Genomic DNA, 17,264 nt, shown 5'->3' on the forward strand with positions numbered 1-17,264 from the left:
CAGGTGTGAGCCACTGCTCCCGGCCTTAAATTGCTTTTCTAACCCTCTATTTTTATTATAAGGCTGCCCTCCTGCTCACCATAGTATTTCTCAGGAACCATGTAAGGATGAGTTCTGTAGTGCTCGTGAACCATTTGAGAAGGGGTGCTGATGGGGCTACGGCTCCAGGCTGCATCCCTGAAGGAGTCAGCTTTGTTTTGCATTCTGTGGCCAGGCTACTGTTTCTTACAATGTGGTCTGTGGACCACCACCTTCATCCACAAGCGCTTTCTTTACAAGCACTTTCTGGAGCTATGTCTCTGACTTGCTAAAGAAAAGCTCTGTGGGCAGAGCCCACGAATCTGCATGATGACAAGCCCACATGTGATTCTTACGCCCTTGAAAGTCTCTCCTGCAACTAACCTCTGCCATGGCCTTACCCCGGGCCCCATTCAGCTGTCTTTCTAGTGGATCCCTGGAGCCCCATGTGGCCCAGAGAGGTTCTGGGGTTGTGGGGTACAGTGGAGCCCACAGACAAGACTTGGAGCCCTTTCTCTTCCCAGCTCTGTATTTGTGTATTTTATGTATTTGGAAATAAGCATATGATTTTAATTGAACAAAAGATCTGTTGCTAAAAAAAAAAAAATTGAAAACCATTGTCTTTATATTTTTTATTTTTTGAGACAAAGTCTCACTCTGTTGCCCAAGCTGGAGTGCAGTGGCACCATCTCAGCTCACTGCTACCTCTGCCCCCGAGGCTCAAGCAATCCTCCCACCTTAGCCTCCCAAGTAGGTGGGACCACAGTTGCACACCACCATGCCTGGCTGATTTTTGTATTTTTAGTAGAGACAAGGTTTCAACATGTTGTCCAGGCTGGTCTCCAAGTCCTGAGCTCAAGTGATCCATCCGCCTCGGCCTCCCAAAGTGTTTGGATTACAGGCGTGCACCACCGCGCCCAGCCAAAACAATTGTCTTTGATAACAAGAGTTAGAACAATTTAATGGCTAAAACTGGAGGTTGCAAACTCAAATGTTTGCAGTTAATTTAGATAGATGAGACAATGAAGAGAGTGAGAGGTTCTAGGAAAACGTGAGGGGAAGGGCTAAAGCCACTTACTGCTATAGAAAATAGAAAATATAATGCTAATGTGGCCAGATCTTTTGATTTTTTAAGAGAAGATGGAAACAAGATGTATATGGAATCTGGATTTTTATGTGACATGTGAGATTTGGATGTGAGAGGCAGTGTAGTATAGTGGCTGACAGAATGTACTCTGGAGCCAGTCTACTTGAGTTTGAATTCTGGCTTTGAATCTTAGTAACTGTGTGACCTTAGGCAAGTTACCTTACCTCTCTGTTTTAGTTTCCTGATCCACACAATAGGGATACTAACAGTACCTGCCTTCTGGGGTTGTTATGAAATGTAAATGAGTTAATGCGTGTACAGTGCTTATGACAGTGGCCCTGTTTAGCTACATAAGTGTAGCCTAAATGTCCTACATGTATATACACACAGCCCTACACAGACCAAGTGGTCCTGTTTAGCTATATACATATAAGCTAAATGCCCACAACACAGTGTGAGTCTTATAGGACACTCTTTAAATTAATAGTGGGCAACCTCTGGCTTAAACCCATTCTTTCTGTAGGTGAATCCTAAGTAGTCTGATCATATAATCTATCACCTAAAGCAGGACACTCTGGAGAGAAAGTGAAAGGAGGCTGTATTACTAGTCATGCTGAGACAACAGGTGAGCATCACACTGTCCCGGCCAAACTGGTCTCCCTGCTCCTAAGTGCCATCTTTGTATAGGAAAAAAACCAACAAGCAGCTTTTACCTATAAATTTCTGAATGCCAAGCCGTGCACATGTACTTTACATGGGGCAGCTTGTGGAATCTTCACAACGATCCTAGGAGGTGTCATTATTATTATATATATATATATTTTTACTGATGAGGAAACTGAGGCACAGAGAGGTTAAGGAATTTGTCTAAAGCCACACTGTGGTGGAGTCAGTGAGGTTCCACTGCCTTACCTCTTAGCTGTGCCATTCTCTCCCATGGGTGCAAGGCAGCGGTAATAATGTTGAACCTTTCACGCCTGTAATCCCAGGACTTAGGGAGGCCGAGGCAGGCGAATCACATGAGGCCAGGAGTTTGAGACCAGCCTGACCAGCCTGCAGAAACCCCATCTCTACTAAAAATACCAAAATTAGCCAGGCGTGGTGGTGCACGTCTGTAATCACAGCTACTTGGGAGGCTGAGGCATGAGAATCGCTTGAACCTGGGAGGCGGGGGTTACAGTGAGCTGGGATTGGCTACTCCAGCCTGGGCGACACAGTGAGATTCTGTCTAAAAAAAAAAAAGAATGTTGAACCCTTTTCTCAAAGGGATCATTGAGACCCAGGATGGTGTGGCTCTTGGCTCAGGCCACTGCTTGGCACAGCAGGACTGTGCTGGGAGTACAGGAGAGTCCCAGGTGCTCCTGCCACCATGGGCTGGTATTTCACAGCGTGTGACAAGGAGCTGTACACTGGGGGTTAAATACCAGATTGGTGCCAAGTGCACTTCATCAGGTTGCTGCGGCCAGTTCTAGGGCAGCTTATGAGTCTTATGTGCAGCTGGTGAAAGTAGATCCCTGTCAGCCACCTAAACCTGACACCTCCTTGGCTGGCGTGTTACCCCAGACCCACACACTGAAAGGACAGCTGAGAAAATGGTCCTAGAGGACCCTGGAACAGCCAAATAAGGGTTCTATAGCACCAGCTTTGCAGAGCTCCAGGTGTGGCCTTTAAGCAAAGGTGAAGAAGAAAGATCTGCCCTCGTGAAAAGTGTTGATGCTGGGGCTAAAGTGTTCAGACATTAGTTTTAGAGAAAAAAGAATACTGCAACATAAAAGTGAATATGAAATGCTTTGAGTGTCAAGTGTCCTTGCAGCGTGGATAAGAAGGACTGGCTGGGTGCGGTGGCTCACACCTGTAATTCCAGCCCTTTGGGAGGCCGAGGCGGGCAGATCACGAGGTCAGGAGATCGAGACCATCTTGGCTAACACGGTGAAACCCCGTCTCTTCTAAAAATATAAAAAATTAGCTGGGCGTGGTGGCGGGTGCCTGTAGTCCCAGCTATCGGGAGGCTAAGGCAGGAGAATGGCGGGAACCCGGGAGGCGGAGCTTGCAGTGAGCCGAGATCGCGCCACTGCACTCCAGCCTGGGCGACAGAGCAAGACTCTGTCTCAAAAAAAAAAAAAAACAAAAAGAAGGACTGGGAGGGTCGGCAGTAATGAGGACCACCTGGCAGTGACAGAGGGTGACCCAGGGCTGGGAGGATACCCCAGGGGAGACCCCAGGCTCTGAAAGGTGCCTTGCCATTCAATCTACTTCAGTGATAGCATGTGCATGGGATAGATAATAAAATCCGGAGGGGAAAAAATGCTCGCTGTGTTGTCAATAACAGCGATTTCTGGTTCTGACCAATGTCATTGACTTATCACTCTTGACCCAAATGGAAATACCTCCATGAGAGGTAAGACCCAAGTTTATCCTTTACTCCACCTTGGTCTCCATTTGCAAAAGAGCAAGACAAGTTTTTCCATCAGATGAAGTCAGAAAATATCAGCCAATCGTTTCAGAATGTCACAAATATGAATTATCATTTCCAATGGAAAGCCTATGCCTTCTTCTGAGCTACAGAGCAGATTAGTTAGGTCTCAGTAATCCTGCTGAAGTGCAACCTAGGAAACTTATTGAGGGACCAGGGCCTTCCCATTCAGTATTTCATTTTATTCTTGAAAAAGAAAATGCTCCTCATCATTGCATTCATTAGATTATTTCTGTATGGGTAAAAAAAAACCCCCAAAACCCAACTCTGGCTGGCTTAAGCAAACGGGATTTATTAGAAGGATCCTGGGGCAGCTCACAGAACTGAAGGAACTATCCAGCAATCATGACTTGGTGAGGTTTGTGCACCTTCTCCAGGGCACCTCCCTGGCTCCAGCCTCTGATCTCTTGATTCCAGATTCCTGGAGAGAGAGAATCTGGCTGGCCCAGTTAGGTCTGGTGTCAAAGAGGGAAGGGTTATGCAGTACCAACACTGGGGGCCACCACTATGTATCAACCAACCCCCCACCACCAAGGAGAATTCCTTTTGCACTGGGCAACCACCCCTATAAACATAATATTGATTTATGCTGTGCTGTTATCTGCCCCGTGGCTGCATGGCAACTGTGTGAAGGTCAAGGAACTCCTCTGGGACAGGCCTGAGGACTGTTTGACTTAGGACAGTCCATCTGGCTCAAACCGATGCCTGAAACTGACCAGAACCAACCCACCCACTCAGCTTCCATCGAGAGGTTTCAGTAGTGTTACCGCAAGAGAGGAAGGAAAGAAGGGATGTGGGTATCCTTGGCTTGAACACGTGAATGCCTGTCAGAGGGGGCCCTATCCATGGGAGCACCAGGGCATTTTTGTCCCATATGGGTTGTAAGTCTTGAGTTTTACTTGGGATCTTCGGATGAGCATAACTCTAACTCTCTGTCCAAGGGAATGTGCCCCGAAAGCATCTGTGTCTCCCCAATCCCAGAAAGGAGAAAAAAATGGATGAGGGAAGGCCACCCTGAGCAAAGAGGTCCCCCAGGTTCCCAAACATGAACTGCTGCTTCCATGTAACTTTCCTCTCACTGTCTAGCAGCAGGCTGGGGGGTCCTGCTCATCTACCTTTTAATTAAGGAAAGCAGAATTTCAGCTGAGAGATTGGGAAAGAGAGAAGGATTGATCAGTTCACTGGTAAATATCAGCTAGGGTCCAGGCTGAAGGGAGAAGGTTGAGTAGCCAGAGAAGAGGCCAAATCCTTAGAGAGGAGGTTGGGCTGGAACTTGGGAAGTGAGTGGCACTGGGCCTGTCCAGCCTCGTGGAAGGCGTGGCTGGGATGCAACGCCTCTGGGACATGTATGATGCATATGTGTTACTCTGGGACAAGGCAGGCTGGGGAAGGAAGCAGCAGCCCCAGCTAGGCTTGGCACATGGTGTTAGACACGAGAGCGGGATGCATGAATTTGCTCTGCTTCTGTGGGTCCTCCATGTGATGATGTCCAATTGGGCAGCACACAGTGGTGCCCTGGCAGGGGAAGAATGGGAGCTGACATCTAATGCACACTTCACTTGCCAAGCCATGAGCTTGAGAAGCTGCAAAGAGATGCCATGTAGGCTGTGGGCTCGTGAGCAGCTCTTTAGTCTTCAGCTTAGGTCTGGTCCCTGAAGAGTCTCCATGTACAAGAACTTCAGTCCCTTTGCTTGGGCCACTTGGTGTAATTTCCAGAATTTCCATGCTCCTCAGCCTTGAGTGACATGCCTCTACTGGCAGCAAGACAGAATTTTTACTTTTTAAAATTTTTTTTTGAGACAGGACCTTGCTGTGTCACCCAGGCTGGAGTGCAGTGGTGCCATCTCAGCTCACTACAGCCTCAACCTCCCAGGCTCAAGTGATCCGCCTGCCTCAGCCTCCTGAGTAGCTCGGACTACAGGCGCACACCGCCACGCCCAGCTAATTAAAAAAGAAAAATTTTAGTAGAGATGAGGTCTTGATATGTTGCCCAGGCTGGTCTTGAACTCCAGGGCTCAAGTGATCTTCCCGCCTTAGGCTCCCAAAGTGCTGGGATTACAGGCATGAGCCACTGTGCCCAGCTCGCAAGATAGAATTTTGAAAAATGTATCTTGAGCCTCTCTTTCTCTTTCTAGTTCTTTAAGATTCAAGAAATCAAATAAGGTGATAGCCCTGAAGCCCTTACAGGCAGAGGTGCCCTCGACTGTGGGTGAGGAGGTATTCATCCCCAACCAGTGAGATATTCTGAGTGGGGAGAAGTGTTCTCTATCGATGACACAGGGTGGGCCCTATGGGAGCAGCAGCATGGCCCCACCTTCGACCCAATGCTGAGAGGAAAGGGGCCTCAGGAAGGGGAGACTGAAGCCAGGACAGGGTGGGATGCTCAGGAAGAATGACAGTGGAGCTGCTGCCCTCCCCGGACACCCTCCATCAGGACAAAAGAGCTGGGCCTCCACTCCCTCAGTAGAGAGGACAGCAGCCACGGGCTCTTCACCTGCCCCATGAACTCAGGATTAGGGAGCTGAGAGTTGCCTTGAAAATCCTTACCCTGACACTCTTGAGCCACTTGAGATGGGCACTTGAAGTCTGGCCTGTGTGCAGTGTGTGCACAGTTCTCTAAAGTGGCCTTGATGCCGTGTTCACAGTAGGGACATGGCACCTACATCTCCCCTTTCTCTCTGGCCAAGCAGATGCAGGAGCTGGAGCAGAGGCTGCTGGAGGCAGAGCAGAGAGCAGAGAGCAGAGAACGCCGAGACCCAGGTAACCAGGGGAGGGGATCGGCGGGAATATGCAGGGGAATGACCGTCAGCCCTTCCAGGCCCTTCCCACGGACACAGGTGGACACACACATCACCAGCAGTACTGTGTTATACCTGAACAAATGAGTGTGCGTGGAGCTTTCTGTGGGAGTAGAGTCTCTGGGTAACTATCAGTGTAGCAAGTGGGTATAGTAGTCCAAATAGGCTAGACTATGCTGTGGTAACAAATTAAGTCTGAAGTCTCAGTGGTTTATCACATTTAGTTCTCACTCATGGAACCTGTCCATTGAGGGTTAGCCAGTGATTCCGCTTCCACAGTCACTCAGGAATCCAGGTTAAAGGAGGCTTGCCTATCTTATAGCTGGACCACTTGGAATGCGCAGCCTTCTTGGTTGCCATGGCAAGGAAAGAAAGCTGAATGTATTTTTTATTAGAGATGGGGTCTTGCTATGTTGCCCAGGCTGGTCTCAAACTGCTGGGCTCAAGCTATCCACCCACCTCGGCCTCCCAAAGTGCTGGGATTACAGGCGTGAGCCACTGCACCTAGCCTTATTTATTTATTTTATTTTTTAAATAGAGACAAGATCTCACTATTTGCCCAGGCTGGTCTTGAACTCCTGGGGTTTAAGCAGTCCTCCTGCCTCAACCTCCCAAAGTGCTGGGATTACAGGTATGAGCCACCACACCCACCCTGCACCAGCTTTTAAATACTTAAGCCCAGCCGGGTGTGGCGGTATGCACCTATGGTCCCAGCTACTTGGGAGGATGAGGCGAGAGGATCTCTTGACATCAGGAGTTTGAATCTAGCCTGGGCAATATAGCAAGATCTTATCTGTTTAAAAAAAATTTTAAATAAATATATACATACATACATACTTGAGTCTAGAAATGATGCACCATTTCCACTTGGACCCCATTGGTTGGATCAATGACATGGCTCCATCTAGCTGCAGAAGGGTTGAGAAATATGGGTCAGCACATGGCTGTCCAGTGAACAGTAAATATCTCTACCACGGTGGGGTTGGGACAGTTGCTCTCCTAGGCTGTTTGTCCTGCCCAACTCATTCCTCCTGGGATCCACAGAGGTCAGTGGCACAAGACCCAGCTGCTTTTTCCACTTATTGTCTCCTCTGCCCTCCTCTTACCTATCTCTCCATTACTAACTATGACCTAGAGTGGCCAAAATGAGTTTCTTCTTTGTCAGTCCTTCTTTTGCTCAGATTGGAACTTAATTGAATTAATTGGCTCAGACTGCCCTGGGTAAGGGCTGTGCCTGGGAGTCACAGCCTGGGGCATCAGAGGGTGTCCCATCCCACGTTACTGGCCACTGCACACCCCGTGTGAGTGATGGGAGACACTATGAGATCATTGTATTTTCAGGTGGGTGTCATGGAAGAGAAGGTAAAACTATCCAATCTGAAGAATGTGGACTCTGAGGGGAGCCTGCACCGGAAATACCAAGAATTGCTGAAAGCCATAAAGGGCAAAGATGAGCTCATCAGCCAGCTAGAGGCTCAGCTGGAGAAGCAGGTAAGGGCTCATGCGCAAGGGAGCACCATGCCCTCTTCGACATCTGTACCGCTGGCCCCCAGCTTCCTGAGCTGTTCCGCTCAAGCCCTCTAGTGCTGGGGAACTCGCTCTCTCCTGAGCCTATTCTTTTATGTGAAAATTTAATTATAGGAAGGACTGTTCCTCCCACATCTGCTCATTAGAAGCCAGGCAGGGGATAGAGTAGAAAAAGGAGCTTGGAGGCAGACTGATCTGGGTGTGAAGCCCACCTCTAGCACCTGCTGCCTCTGACAGTGGGCAAAGTGTTTAAGTCACTGATTCTTATTTTACACATTTATAAAAGAAGGGTGGAAACACCTCATAGAGCTGCTGGGAGAGGCAACCTATGTGACCTGTGCCTAGTGTCAGGCACGTGGTCAGTACTTGGTAAGGAGAACTTTTCTTTCTCCATTCTGGCCTTGTCGTGCCCTGCCAAGATGAGATACTTGATACTTGGCTGTAGTATGATCAGAGCTGCACAGAGCTGGATGGTGAGTCGTGGCCAGCTGGTTGCCCAAAGTTTCTCAGTGAAGCTGAAGAGGCAGAGACCAAAGTTGTTGCCTCCTCAGAAAACCAGGGTCTTCCCTTCTGAGCACATGGGAGCCCAGGAGAGGCCACTGCCCGGCATTTCAGCTCCACTCGGCACCTTTGCTCCTGAGAGGACTTCTGGAACATCTACCTGCCAGTTCCTGTGTCCTGCCTTCTCCCCTTCACAATCTCACCAACTCCATCCCAGTTCTGTCCCTTTCCTCTGCCACTGGCCTTACCTACCCAGCTTTCCCCTCGTGCCAGAATGCCATCATTTCCAACTAAACACCCCACAGTCTGGACAGATGACTTTTAATTTCCTACACATGCCTTCTCCATGTAGGAGAAGCCGATCCTGGTGGTGCCTTCCAACCATCATGGGCAGATTCATGTTTACCCATCAGCATTAACCCAATAGGCCCTTAATGGAGGTGCCTTTGTATGCTGTGGAGTACCATGTGTTCCTGAAAATTGATGGAAGAATAGAATTTTGACACATGGAATCTCTGATCAATTCTTCCATTGATTTTAGACATACCTTCTCTTCCGAGTAGCTCATAGTTAGAAGTGGCAGCATCCTGGGGGTTGGTGGACAAAATGACTCTTGCTAAAGCTCCTTAGGTCAGAAAAAAGGTCATTTTACAATTGGAATCAGTAGGTCAGTCTCATAAAAGAAAAGGCACTGTTTTGTGAGTCAAGAGACCTGGTTTTAGTCCCAGCTGTGCCATGAATGGACAGAGGCAAGTCACTTCTTGCCATAGCCTTAGTTGCCACAGAAGCACAAAGACAATATCAAACCAGGTCAGTGTTGGCCGACTTTTTCTGTAAAGTCCAGGTAGTAACTATTTTATGTTTTGTGGGCCACAGGTCTCTGTTGCAACTGGTCAAAGCTGTTGTTGTAACATGGAAGCAGCCACAGATAATAGGTAAATGAATGAGCATGGCTGTATTACAATGCAACTTTATTTACAAAAACAGGTCTGGGTGGGGGCAAGCAGGTGGAGGACTGGATGTGGCCTGAAGGCCATTGTTTGCCACACCTTAAACTAGATGACCTTTAAGGTCCTTCCAGCTCTGAAATACTGAGAGTCTGACGTTGTCTGATGCTGGGATTATAGGCATGAGCCACCAAGCCCAGCCAGGCTGCTCCTCTTTAGATGCCAACCTTTTCAATCATCTCCTCTTTTGACTACTTTGATGGAAATACCTCAGTTATCTGCAATTTTGCCTTATTTTTTTGTTTTTTAACTATAAAGGTAACACATGCTTATAGTTAAAAATAAAAAAAAACGGCCAGAGGAGTATAAAATGACAAGTCACCTCTCTCTCCCTCCCCAGTCCTTGATTTCCACTCCTCACTATTAACTTTGCTTGCATATAGAGGCACAGCGTTCTCCTTCCATGTCAGGGATGTGCCACGTTTATTCAGCCAACCCCTTCGTGGTGAACACTTAGACTATTTCCAGTTTTGAGTTTTTAAATTTTGTGTTACCTTATCAAATAATATTACAACAAACGATTTCTGCTCACTGGCTTTGCGAAGTCAGTGGCACGCACACTTGACCTTTCTTGGGGTTTCCCACCTCCTGTCAGTCACTCTCCTTGTTGGGATTAACGGAAGGCCCTCTCTTTCTTGCAGAAGCAGATGAGGGCAGAGGAAGCAAAAACTATTCAAGAAAAAGCTGCAAAGATCAAGGAATGGGTGACACTCAAGTTGGCAGAGGTGGGTTGGAAACTCATCTTGGAGGCCTGCCAGAGGCATGGCTGGGCCTGCCCTGACCCCCGGAGTTTCCTGCCCCCTACTGTCTGGGGTGCCTCAGCTGACCTTCATTCTGTCCAGCACTTGTTTTGCATTCAGCCTCCATGCCGAGACACCGTAGTTCACTTCCCCTTTCCTTTTGTCTTGGTTGGGTCTCCCTGGAGCTCCTGACTAGCTTGGTGCTGGATTTAAGTTTGCGAGAAGGAATGTGTCTCACTTCTGAAAAGCCCCCTCAGTTTCTTTCTAGGAAGCCCACACAGGCCAGTGTCCACTCTCTCCACTTTCTCTTTTATTATTATTTATTTATTTATTTATTTATTTATTTATTTATTTATTTATTGGAGACAGAGTCTCGCTCTCTCGCCCAGGCTGGAGTGTAGTGGCGCAATCTCGGCTTACCGCAACCTCCGCCTCCCGGGTTCAAGCAATTCTCGTGCCTCAGCCTCCCTGAGTAGCTGGGGTTACAGGCATGCACCACCATGCCCAGCTAATTTTTGTATTTTTAGTAGAGACAGGTTTCACCATGTTGGCCAGGCTGGTCTCGAACTCCTGACCTCAGGTGATTCACCCACCTTGGCCTCCCAAAGTGCTGGGATTAAAGGAGTGAACCACCGTGCCCTGCTACTTTCTCTTCCATCCTCTTCATTCTTTTTAACTATTTGTGTGTGTGTGGTAAAATATACATAAAATGTACCATTTAAGTGTACAATTCAGTGGCATTAAGTACATTCACAGTGTTGTGCAGCCATCACTGCTATCTATGTCTAAAATTTTTCCAAACAGAAACTCTGTACCCGCTAAACACTAACTTTCCATTCTCTCTTCCCCCATCCCCTGGTAACCTCTATTCCACTTTCCCTCTCTATCTATCCATTTTTGTAGTTTATCACGTGCTGTACCTTTATTTAGGAAACTCAGGACTTGAAGCTACAGTGCTATCACCAACAGACAGAAAACAACCTCCTTCTAAATAAAAGGAGTGGGAATTGCAGTTTGGAAAAGGATGAACATATATCTTTTTTTTTTTTTTTTTTTTTTTTTTTTTTGAGACGGAGTCTCGCTCTTGTATCCCAGGCTGGAGTGCAATGGCACAATATCAGCTCACTGCAACCTCTGCCTCCTGGGTTCAAGCAATTCTCCTGCCTCAGCCTCCTGAGTAGCTGGGATTACAGGCACACGCCACCACACCTGGCTAATTTTTGTACTTTTGATAGAGACGGGGTTTCGTTATGTTGGCCAGGCTAGTCTTGAACTCCTGACCTCAGGTGATCTGCCCGCCTCAGCCTCCCAAAGTGCTAGGATTACAGGTGTGAGCCACCACACCTGGCTGACAAACATACATCTTTTCCTCTGTCCTCACACAAGTGGTTCACACCTGCAGGAGGGTATCAGCTCATTTGGCCTCCTATCCCCTTCTTTGGATGTACATCTCAGGTCACCTGCTAGACTGCAAGTTCTTGGAGACAGAACTGATGCCTGGCTTACCTGCGTATTCTCACAGTCCCAACCCTTGCTAAAAGATACTCAGTAAAAGTGTGTTGGACTTAATTTAAAAGAAAATGCAGGCTGGGGGCAGTGGCTCACGCCTGTAGTCCCAGCAGCACTTTGGGAGGCCTAGGCGAGTGGATTGCTCGACACTAGGAGTTTGAGACCAACCTGGCCAACATGGCAAAACCCTGTCTCTACAAAAAATACAAAAATTAGCCGGGCATAGTGGTGTGCACCTGCAGTCCCAGCTACTCGGGAGGCTGAGGTGGGAGGCTAAGGTGGGAGGATGGTTTGAGCCCTGGAGGCAGAGGTTGCAGTGAGCCAAGATTGCACCACTGCACTCCAGCCTGGATGATAGAGCCAGACCTTGTCTCAGAAAAGAAAAGAATATGCAGCAGCCACGCTCAGTGGCACGTGCCTGTAATCCCAGCACTTTGGGAGGCTGAGGTGGGCAGATTGTTTGAGTCCAGGAGTTTGGGACCAGCCTGGGCAACATAGCGAGAGCTTGTCTCTACAAAAAAATAAACGAAATTAACTGGGCCTGGTGGTGTGTGTCTGTGGTCCCAGCTACTCAGGAGGCTGAGGTGGGAGGATCAGTTGGGCCTGGGAAGTCAAGGCTGCAGTGAGCCAAGATTGCTCCACTGCACTTCAGTCTGGCCAACAGAGCAAGACCCTGTGTCCAAAAAAAAAAAAAAAAAAAAAAGAATTGAAAAAATACGTCTAAACCTGTAGGCTGGGTGTCCTAAATCTTCATTTTTCTTTTTGCTCAGCTTGAGATGGAGAATCAGCATCTGAAAAGCCATAATCAGCGCCTGGTGGAGCAGGTGGGATCCCTTCAAGATGCGCTAGAAGGTAGGCAGGCCAGGGTGTGCAGGTGTGCAGTAGGTGTGTTTGGTGGGTATGGGGCTGAGCTACGGGAGCTCTCAATGTGACTGTTTTTACCCGAATCACAGCTATTCAGATAGCTCCTTCACGGAAGCTGCTGGTGCCCCCCCACGGAGCTGCAGAGCAGGATTCTGTCCCTTCAGAGCCGGGAATCCAGCCTATGGGCCAGGACAGTGGCTCCCAGGCCCAGGGTCTGAAGGCAGCTGTGCTTGCACCTTCCCCAGGTGCCCTGCAGAGCAAGGACTCTGTTTCTGAAGCAGCAAGCCCCTTGGAGGATTCTAGTTCCAGCACGGTCCATTCTGGGGAAACGGTAGAGGCCAAGCCCCTTCAACCTCATCTGGGAAGAGAGAGCCCTCCCCACCAGCCATGCATGAAGCTTCTTACCTTCAGATGTAGTTCAGCTTCCTGGGGTGAGGGTCTGGTTACTGCTCAGAGAGGGATGCTCCCTGGGACAAAGACCTCTGCCAGGGAAGGTGGTCCTGGCAGCAGTCTGACCCTACCAAAGGTGCGGGCTCCTGGCACCCCGCGGGACAGCATCCAGTTGGCCAAAAGGCACCACAGCCAGCCCCAGGTGGGCCATGGGCACTTTGGCCGTGTGGTGAACATTGAGACTGAGGCCTTCTCAGCCCTCCACCCCTCTGGCCTTCCTGAGCTGGAGTCCCGAGCTAGGTACCGGGAGGAACCAGAGAAGATGGAGATGGAGGAGCCACCCCCAGCAGGGAAGAATGAGGAAAGAGAGAGCCCGAAGGCCCTTGGAGCTGAGCTGGAGGAAGTGGAGCTGGGTAACAAGCCACCTACACCCCCGCTGCACCAGTTTTCATCCTGGGTAAGAGGCAACCTCCGAGCTGGGCAGAGGAGCAGCGCTAATGGCAAGAACACTGCTGGCTGAGCACAGCCATGCACTGAGCAGGAGAGGAGGCTGCTGGCATCCTCATGGTGGCCCTGGCAGGCAGGTACCATGGAGCCTGTGCAGACCACACAACCAGTGAGGGTCAGCGCTAGAATTCAGAATGATGTGAATGGCGGTTGGCTGTCATTTCCTGAGTGCTCACTGTGCACCATACATTGAGCTGGGTGCCCTGCATACCTTTTCTCATTTAATCTTTGTGAGTCTTTCAGGTGGTCTGGTATGATGGTCAAGAGCATAGGCCCCAGAAGCAAACCACTAGGGTTGAACTGTTAACTACGTGACCTTGGACATGTTACTGAACCTCTGTGCCTCAGCTTCCCTGTCTATAAAATGGGGATAATAGTACCTACTTTATAGGGTTGTTATGAAAGTACTTACAGTAGTGGTTCACAGTAGGTGGTAGGTAAGTGTTGGCTATTTTTCTTTCTTTGTTTTTCTTTTTCTTTTCTTTTTTTTTTTTTTGGGCGGGGGGAGCAGAGTTTCACTCTTACTGCCCAGGCTGGAGTGCAATAGCACGATCTTGGCTCACTGTAACCTCTGCCTCCTGAGTTCAATCAATTCTCCTGCCTCAGCCTCCCAAGTAGCTGGGATTACAGGCATGCCCCACCATGCCCAGCTAATTTTGTATTTTTAATAGAGACAGGGTTTCACCATGTTGGTCAGGCTGGCCTCAAACTCCTGACCTCAGGTGATCCACCCTCCTGGGCCTCCCAAAGTGCTGGGATTATAAGTATGAGCCACTGAGCCTGGCTTTTTTTTTTTTTTTTTTTTTTTTTCGAGACAGAGTCTTGCTCTGTCACCCAGGCTGAAGTGCAGTAGCACGGTCTCGGCTCACTGCAACCTCCGCCTCCCAGGTTCAAGTGGTACTCCCACCTCAGCCTCCCAAGTAGCTGGAATTACAGGTGTGTGCCACCATGCCCGGCTAACGGTTTTTTTTTTTTTTCTGAGACAGAGTCTTACTCTGTTGCCCAGGCTGGAGTGCAGTGGCACGATCTCAGCTCACTGCAAGCTCTGCCTCCCAGTTTCACACCATTTTCCTGCCTCAGCCTCCCAAGTAGCTGGGACCACAGGGGCCTGCCACCATGCCCGGCCAATTTTTTGTATTTTTAGTAGAGACGGGGTTTCACCATGTTAGCCAGGATGCTCTCGATCTCCTGACCTCGTGATCCGCCCGCCTCAGCCTCCCAAAGTGTAATTTTTATATTTTTAGTAGAGTCGGGGTTTCACCATGTTGGCCAGGCTAGTCTCAAAGTCCTGACCTCAAGTGATTCACCTGCCTAGGCCTCTCAAAGTGCTGGGATTATAGGCAACTGCGCCAGGCCAGCTTCCTTACTTGTAACATTGGATAAAATGTCTTGACGTCTGTCTGGTAGAAATACTTCAGAAGCAATGATCTGGTTGGTGGCCAAGGGTGGGGACACAGATGAAGCATGACTGGCCACACATCATTAATCTTTGCCAAGCTGGGCGATGGGCACGTGAGATCATTCTTTTTTTAATTGAGACAGGGTTTTACTCTATCGCCCAGGCTGGAGTGCAGTGGCGCAATATTGGCTCACTGCAACCTCTGCCTCCCGGGCTCAAGCAATCCTCCTACTTCAGCCTTCTAAGTAGCTGGGACTACAGGCATGCACCACCACGCCTGGCTAATTTTTGTATTTTTAGTAGAGACAGGGTTTCACTATGTTGGCCAGGCTGACATTTTTTTTTTCTTTTCCTTTTTTTTTTTGAGACAGAGTCTTGCTCAATCTTGCCCAGGCTGGAGTGCAATGGTACAATCACGGCTCACTGCAGCCTCAACTTCCCGGGCTCAAGCAATTCTCCCACCTCAGCCTCCCGAGTAGCTGGCACTACAGGCATGCACCACCATGCCCAGCTATTTTTAAATTTTTTGTGGAGATGGGCTAACACTATGCCGTTGCCCTGGCTGGTCTCGAACTCCCAGGCTCAGGTGGTCCTCCCACCTTGACCTCCCAAAGTGCTGGGATTACGGGTGTGAGCCACTGTGTCTGGCCCTGTACCTGACATTTTCCATGATAAAAAGTTAAAATAAAAATGAGACAGGCTATAAAAATGACATTTCACAGGTCACTAGTGAAAATGGCATGTGGGTATTAAGGGCTTCGCACGGAGCCTGTGGGAAGGGCTCCTTTCCTTGCAAGGAGTAAGGTGTGGTTTCTCCCTTTTACAGGTCAGGAAACCACTGTTCCCCACAGACTTAGGTACTTGCCCAAGGTCATGTAGTAGTTAGTGAGGGAGCCAGGCTTTATTTATTTATTTACTTGAGAGACGGTGTCTTGCTCTGTCACTCAGGCTGGAGTGCAGTGGCACAATCACAGCCCACTGCAGCCTTGTACTCCTGGACTCAAGGGATCTTTCCACCCCAGCCTCCTGAGTAGCTGGGACTACAGGTGCACACCACCACACCTGGCTAATTTTTAAAATTTTTTGTAGGGATGGAGTATCCCTATGCTGCCCAGGCTGGTCTCAAACTCCTGGCCTCAAGTGATCCTCCTTTGTCAGCCATGAGAGCCACCTTACCTGGTCTGAGAGCCAGGCTTTAAATGTAGTTCGAGCTGCTTTGAAGCCCAGCTCTCACATTCCAGCTGTACTTCCTCTTAAGGGACATTGCCAGAGCTAATTTCAGTCTTTGATTCATGGGCAGACATCCCCTCCACAGATGCTGCTGGGGTGTGTAGCAGTACCGTGGGGGACAGCTAAGCGTTGGCTCCTGGCAGCAGGAGGAATGAGGTCACTTGGGAGAGGGGGTGACATCAGGGTGGACTCACCCCACACCACTGCTCGGGAGAACTGTATTTCCAGCAGTACCTCCCAGGGCCTCCTTTTGAAATGCTGGTTCGAATCCGGGCTCAGTAGCTTATGCCTGTAATCCCAGCACTTTGGGAGGCTGAGGCAGGCAGATCACTTGAGGTCAGGAGTTCGAGACCAGCCTGGCCAACATGGCGAAACCCCATCTCTACTAAAAATACAAAAATTATTTGGGCATGGTGGTGCACGCCTATAGTCCTGGCTGCTCGGGAGCCTGAGGCAGTAGAATCGCTTGAACCCAGGAGGCGGAGGTTGCAGTGAGCTGAGATTGCGCCACTGCACTCCAGCCTGGGCGACAGAGGAGAAGATCTCCAAAACAAAACAAAGAAATGCTGATTTCGGAGGCACACAGCCCTAGACTTTTGGGCTATATCCTTGGCAGTGACTGTTGATCAGCTTCTGGTTGTTTCAAGGACACCTGTAAGACTGGAGACCCAGTTGAGCCAAGAGTGGGGCACATCAGGAAGACTAGGGGATGGAAAAGCACTGGTCCCCTGGGCTGCTGGCTCTCTTCTTGCTCTGGAGTCCAAATGCAGAGGTTGGGAGCGGGAAGTAGTCAGGCAAGGAATGTGCAGCTGCTACCAGAGAGAAGCGTTGCTCACTTTGCCATTTTGCCAAAATACAGCCATTCACTGTGATAGCTTAAGAGTAGGTCTTGAGCCGGGTACAGTGGCTCACACCTGTAATCCCAGCACTTTGGGAGGCAGAAGCAGGTAGATTGCTTGAACTCAGAAGTTCAAGACCAACCTGGGCAACACGGCGAAACCCCATCTCTACCAAAAAAGATACAAAAATTAGCTGAGCATGGTGGCACATGCCGGTAGTCCCAGCTACTCAGGAGGCTTAAGTGGAAGTTAAGTTTGAGCCCAGGGAGGTGAAGGTTGCCATGAGTCAAGATCTTGCCACTGTACTCCAGCCAGAGTGACAGAGCCAGACCCTGTCTTGAAAAAAAAAAAAAAAGAGTGGGTCTTCTCTATCTG

The 17,264-nt window shown here is 49.1% G+C and overlaps 1 protein-coding gene across 1 annotated transcript in view; it reads left to right on the top strand.

The window, feature by feature from the left end:
- PLEKHH1 (pleckstrin homology, MyTH4 and FERM domain containing H1) overlaps positions 1–17,264 on the top strand; it is a 56,407-nt gene that overhangs the window by 16,450 nt on the left and 22,693 nt on the right. The window contains 6 exon segments of the mRNA XM_034937121.3: positions 6,269–6,301; positions 6,303–6,338; positions 7,718–7,867; positions 10,053–10,136; positions 12,431–12,512; positions 12,614–13,371. Coding sequence (XP_034793012.1) covers positions 6,269–6,301; positions 6,303–6,338; positions 7,718–7,867; positions 10,053–10,136; positions 12,431–12,512; positions 12,614–13,371 — 1,143 coding nt within the window.

This window comes from Pan paniscus, chromosome 15, assembly GCF_029289425.2.
Source record: "Pan paniscus chromosome 15, NHGRI_mPanPan1-v2.0_pri, whole genome shotgun sequence".
Taxonomy (NCBI): Eukaryota; Metazoa; Chordata; class Mammalia; order Primates; family Hominidae; genus Pan; species Pan paniscus.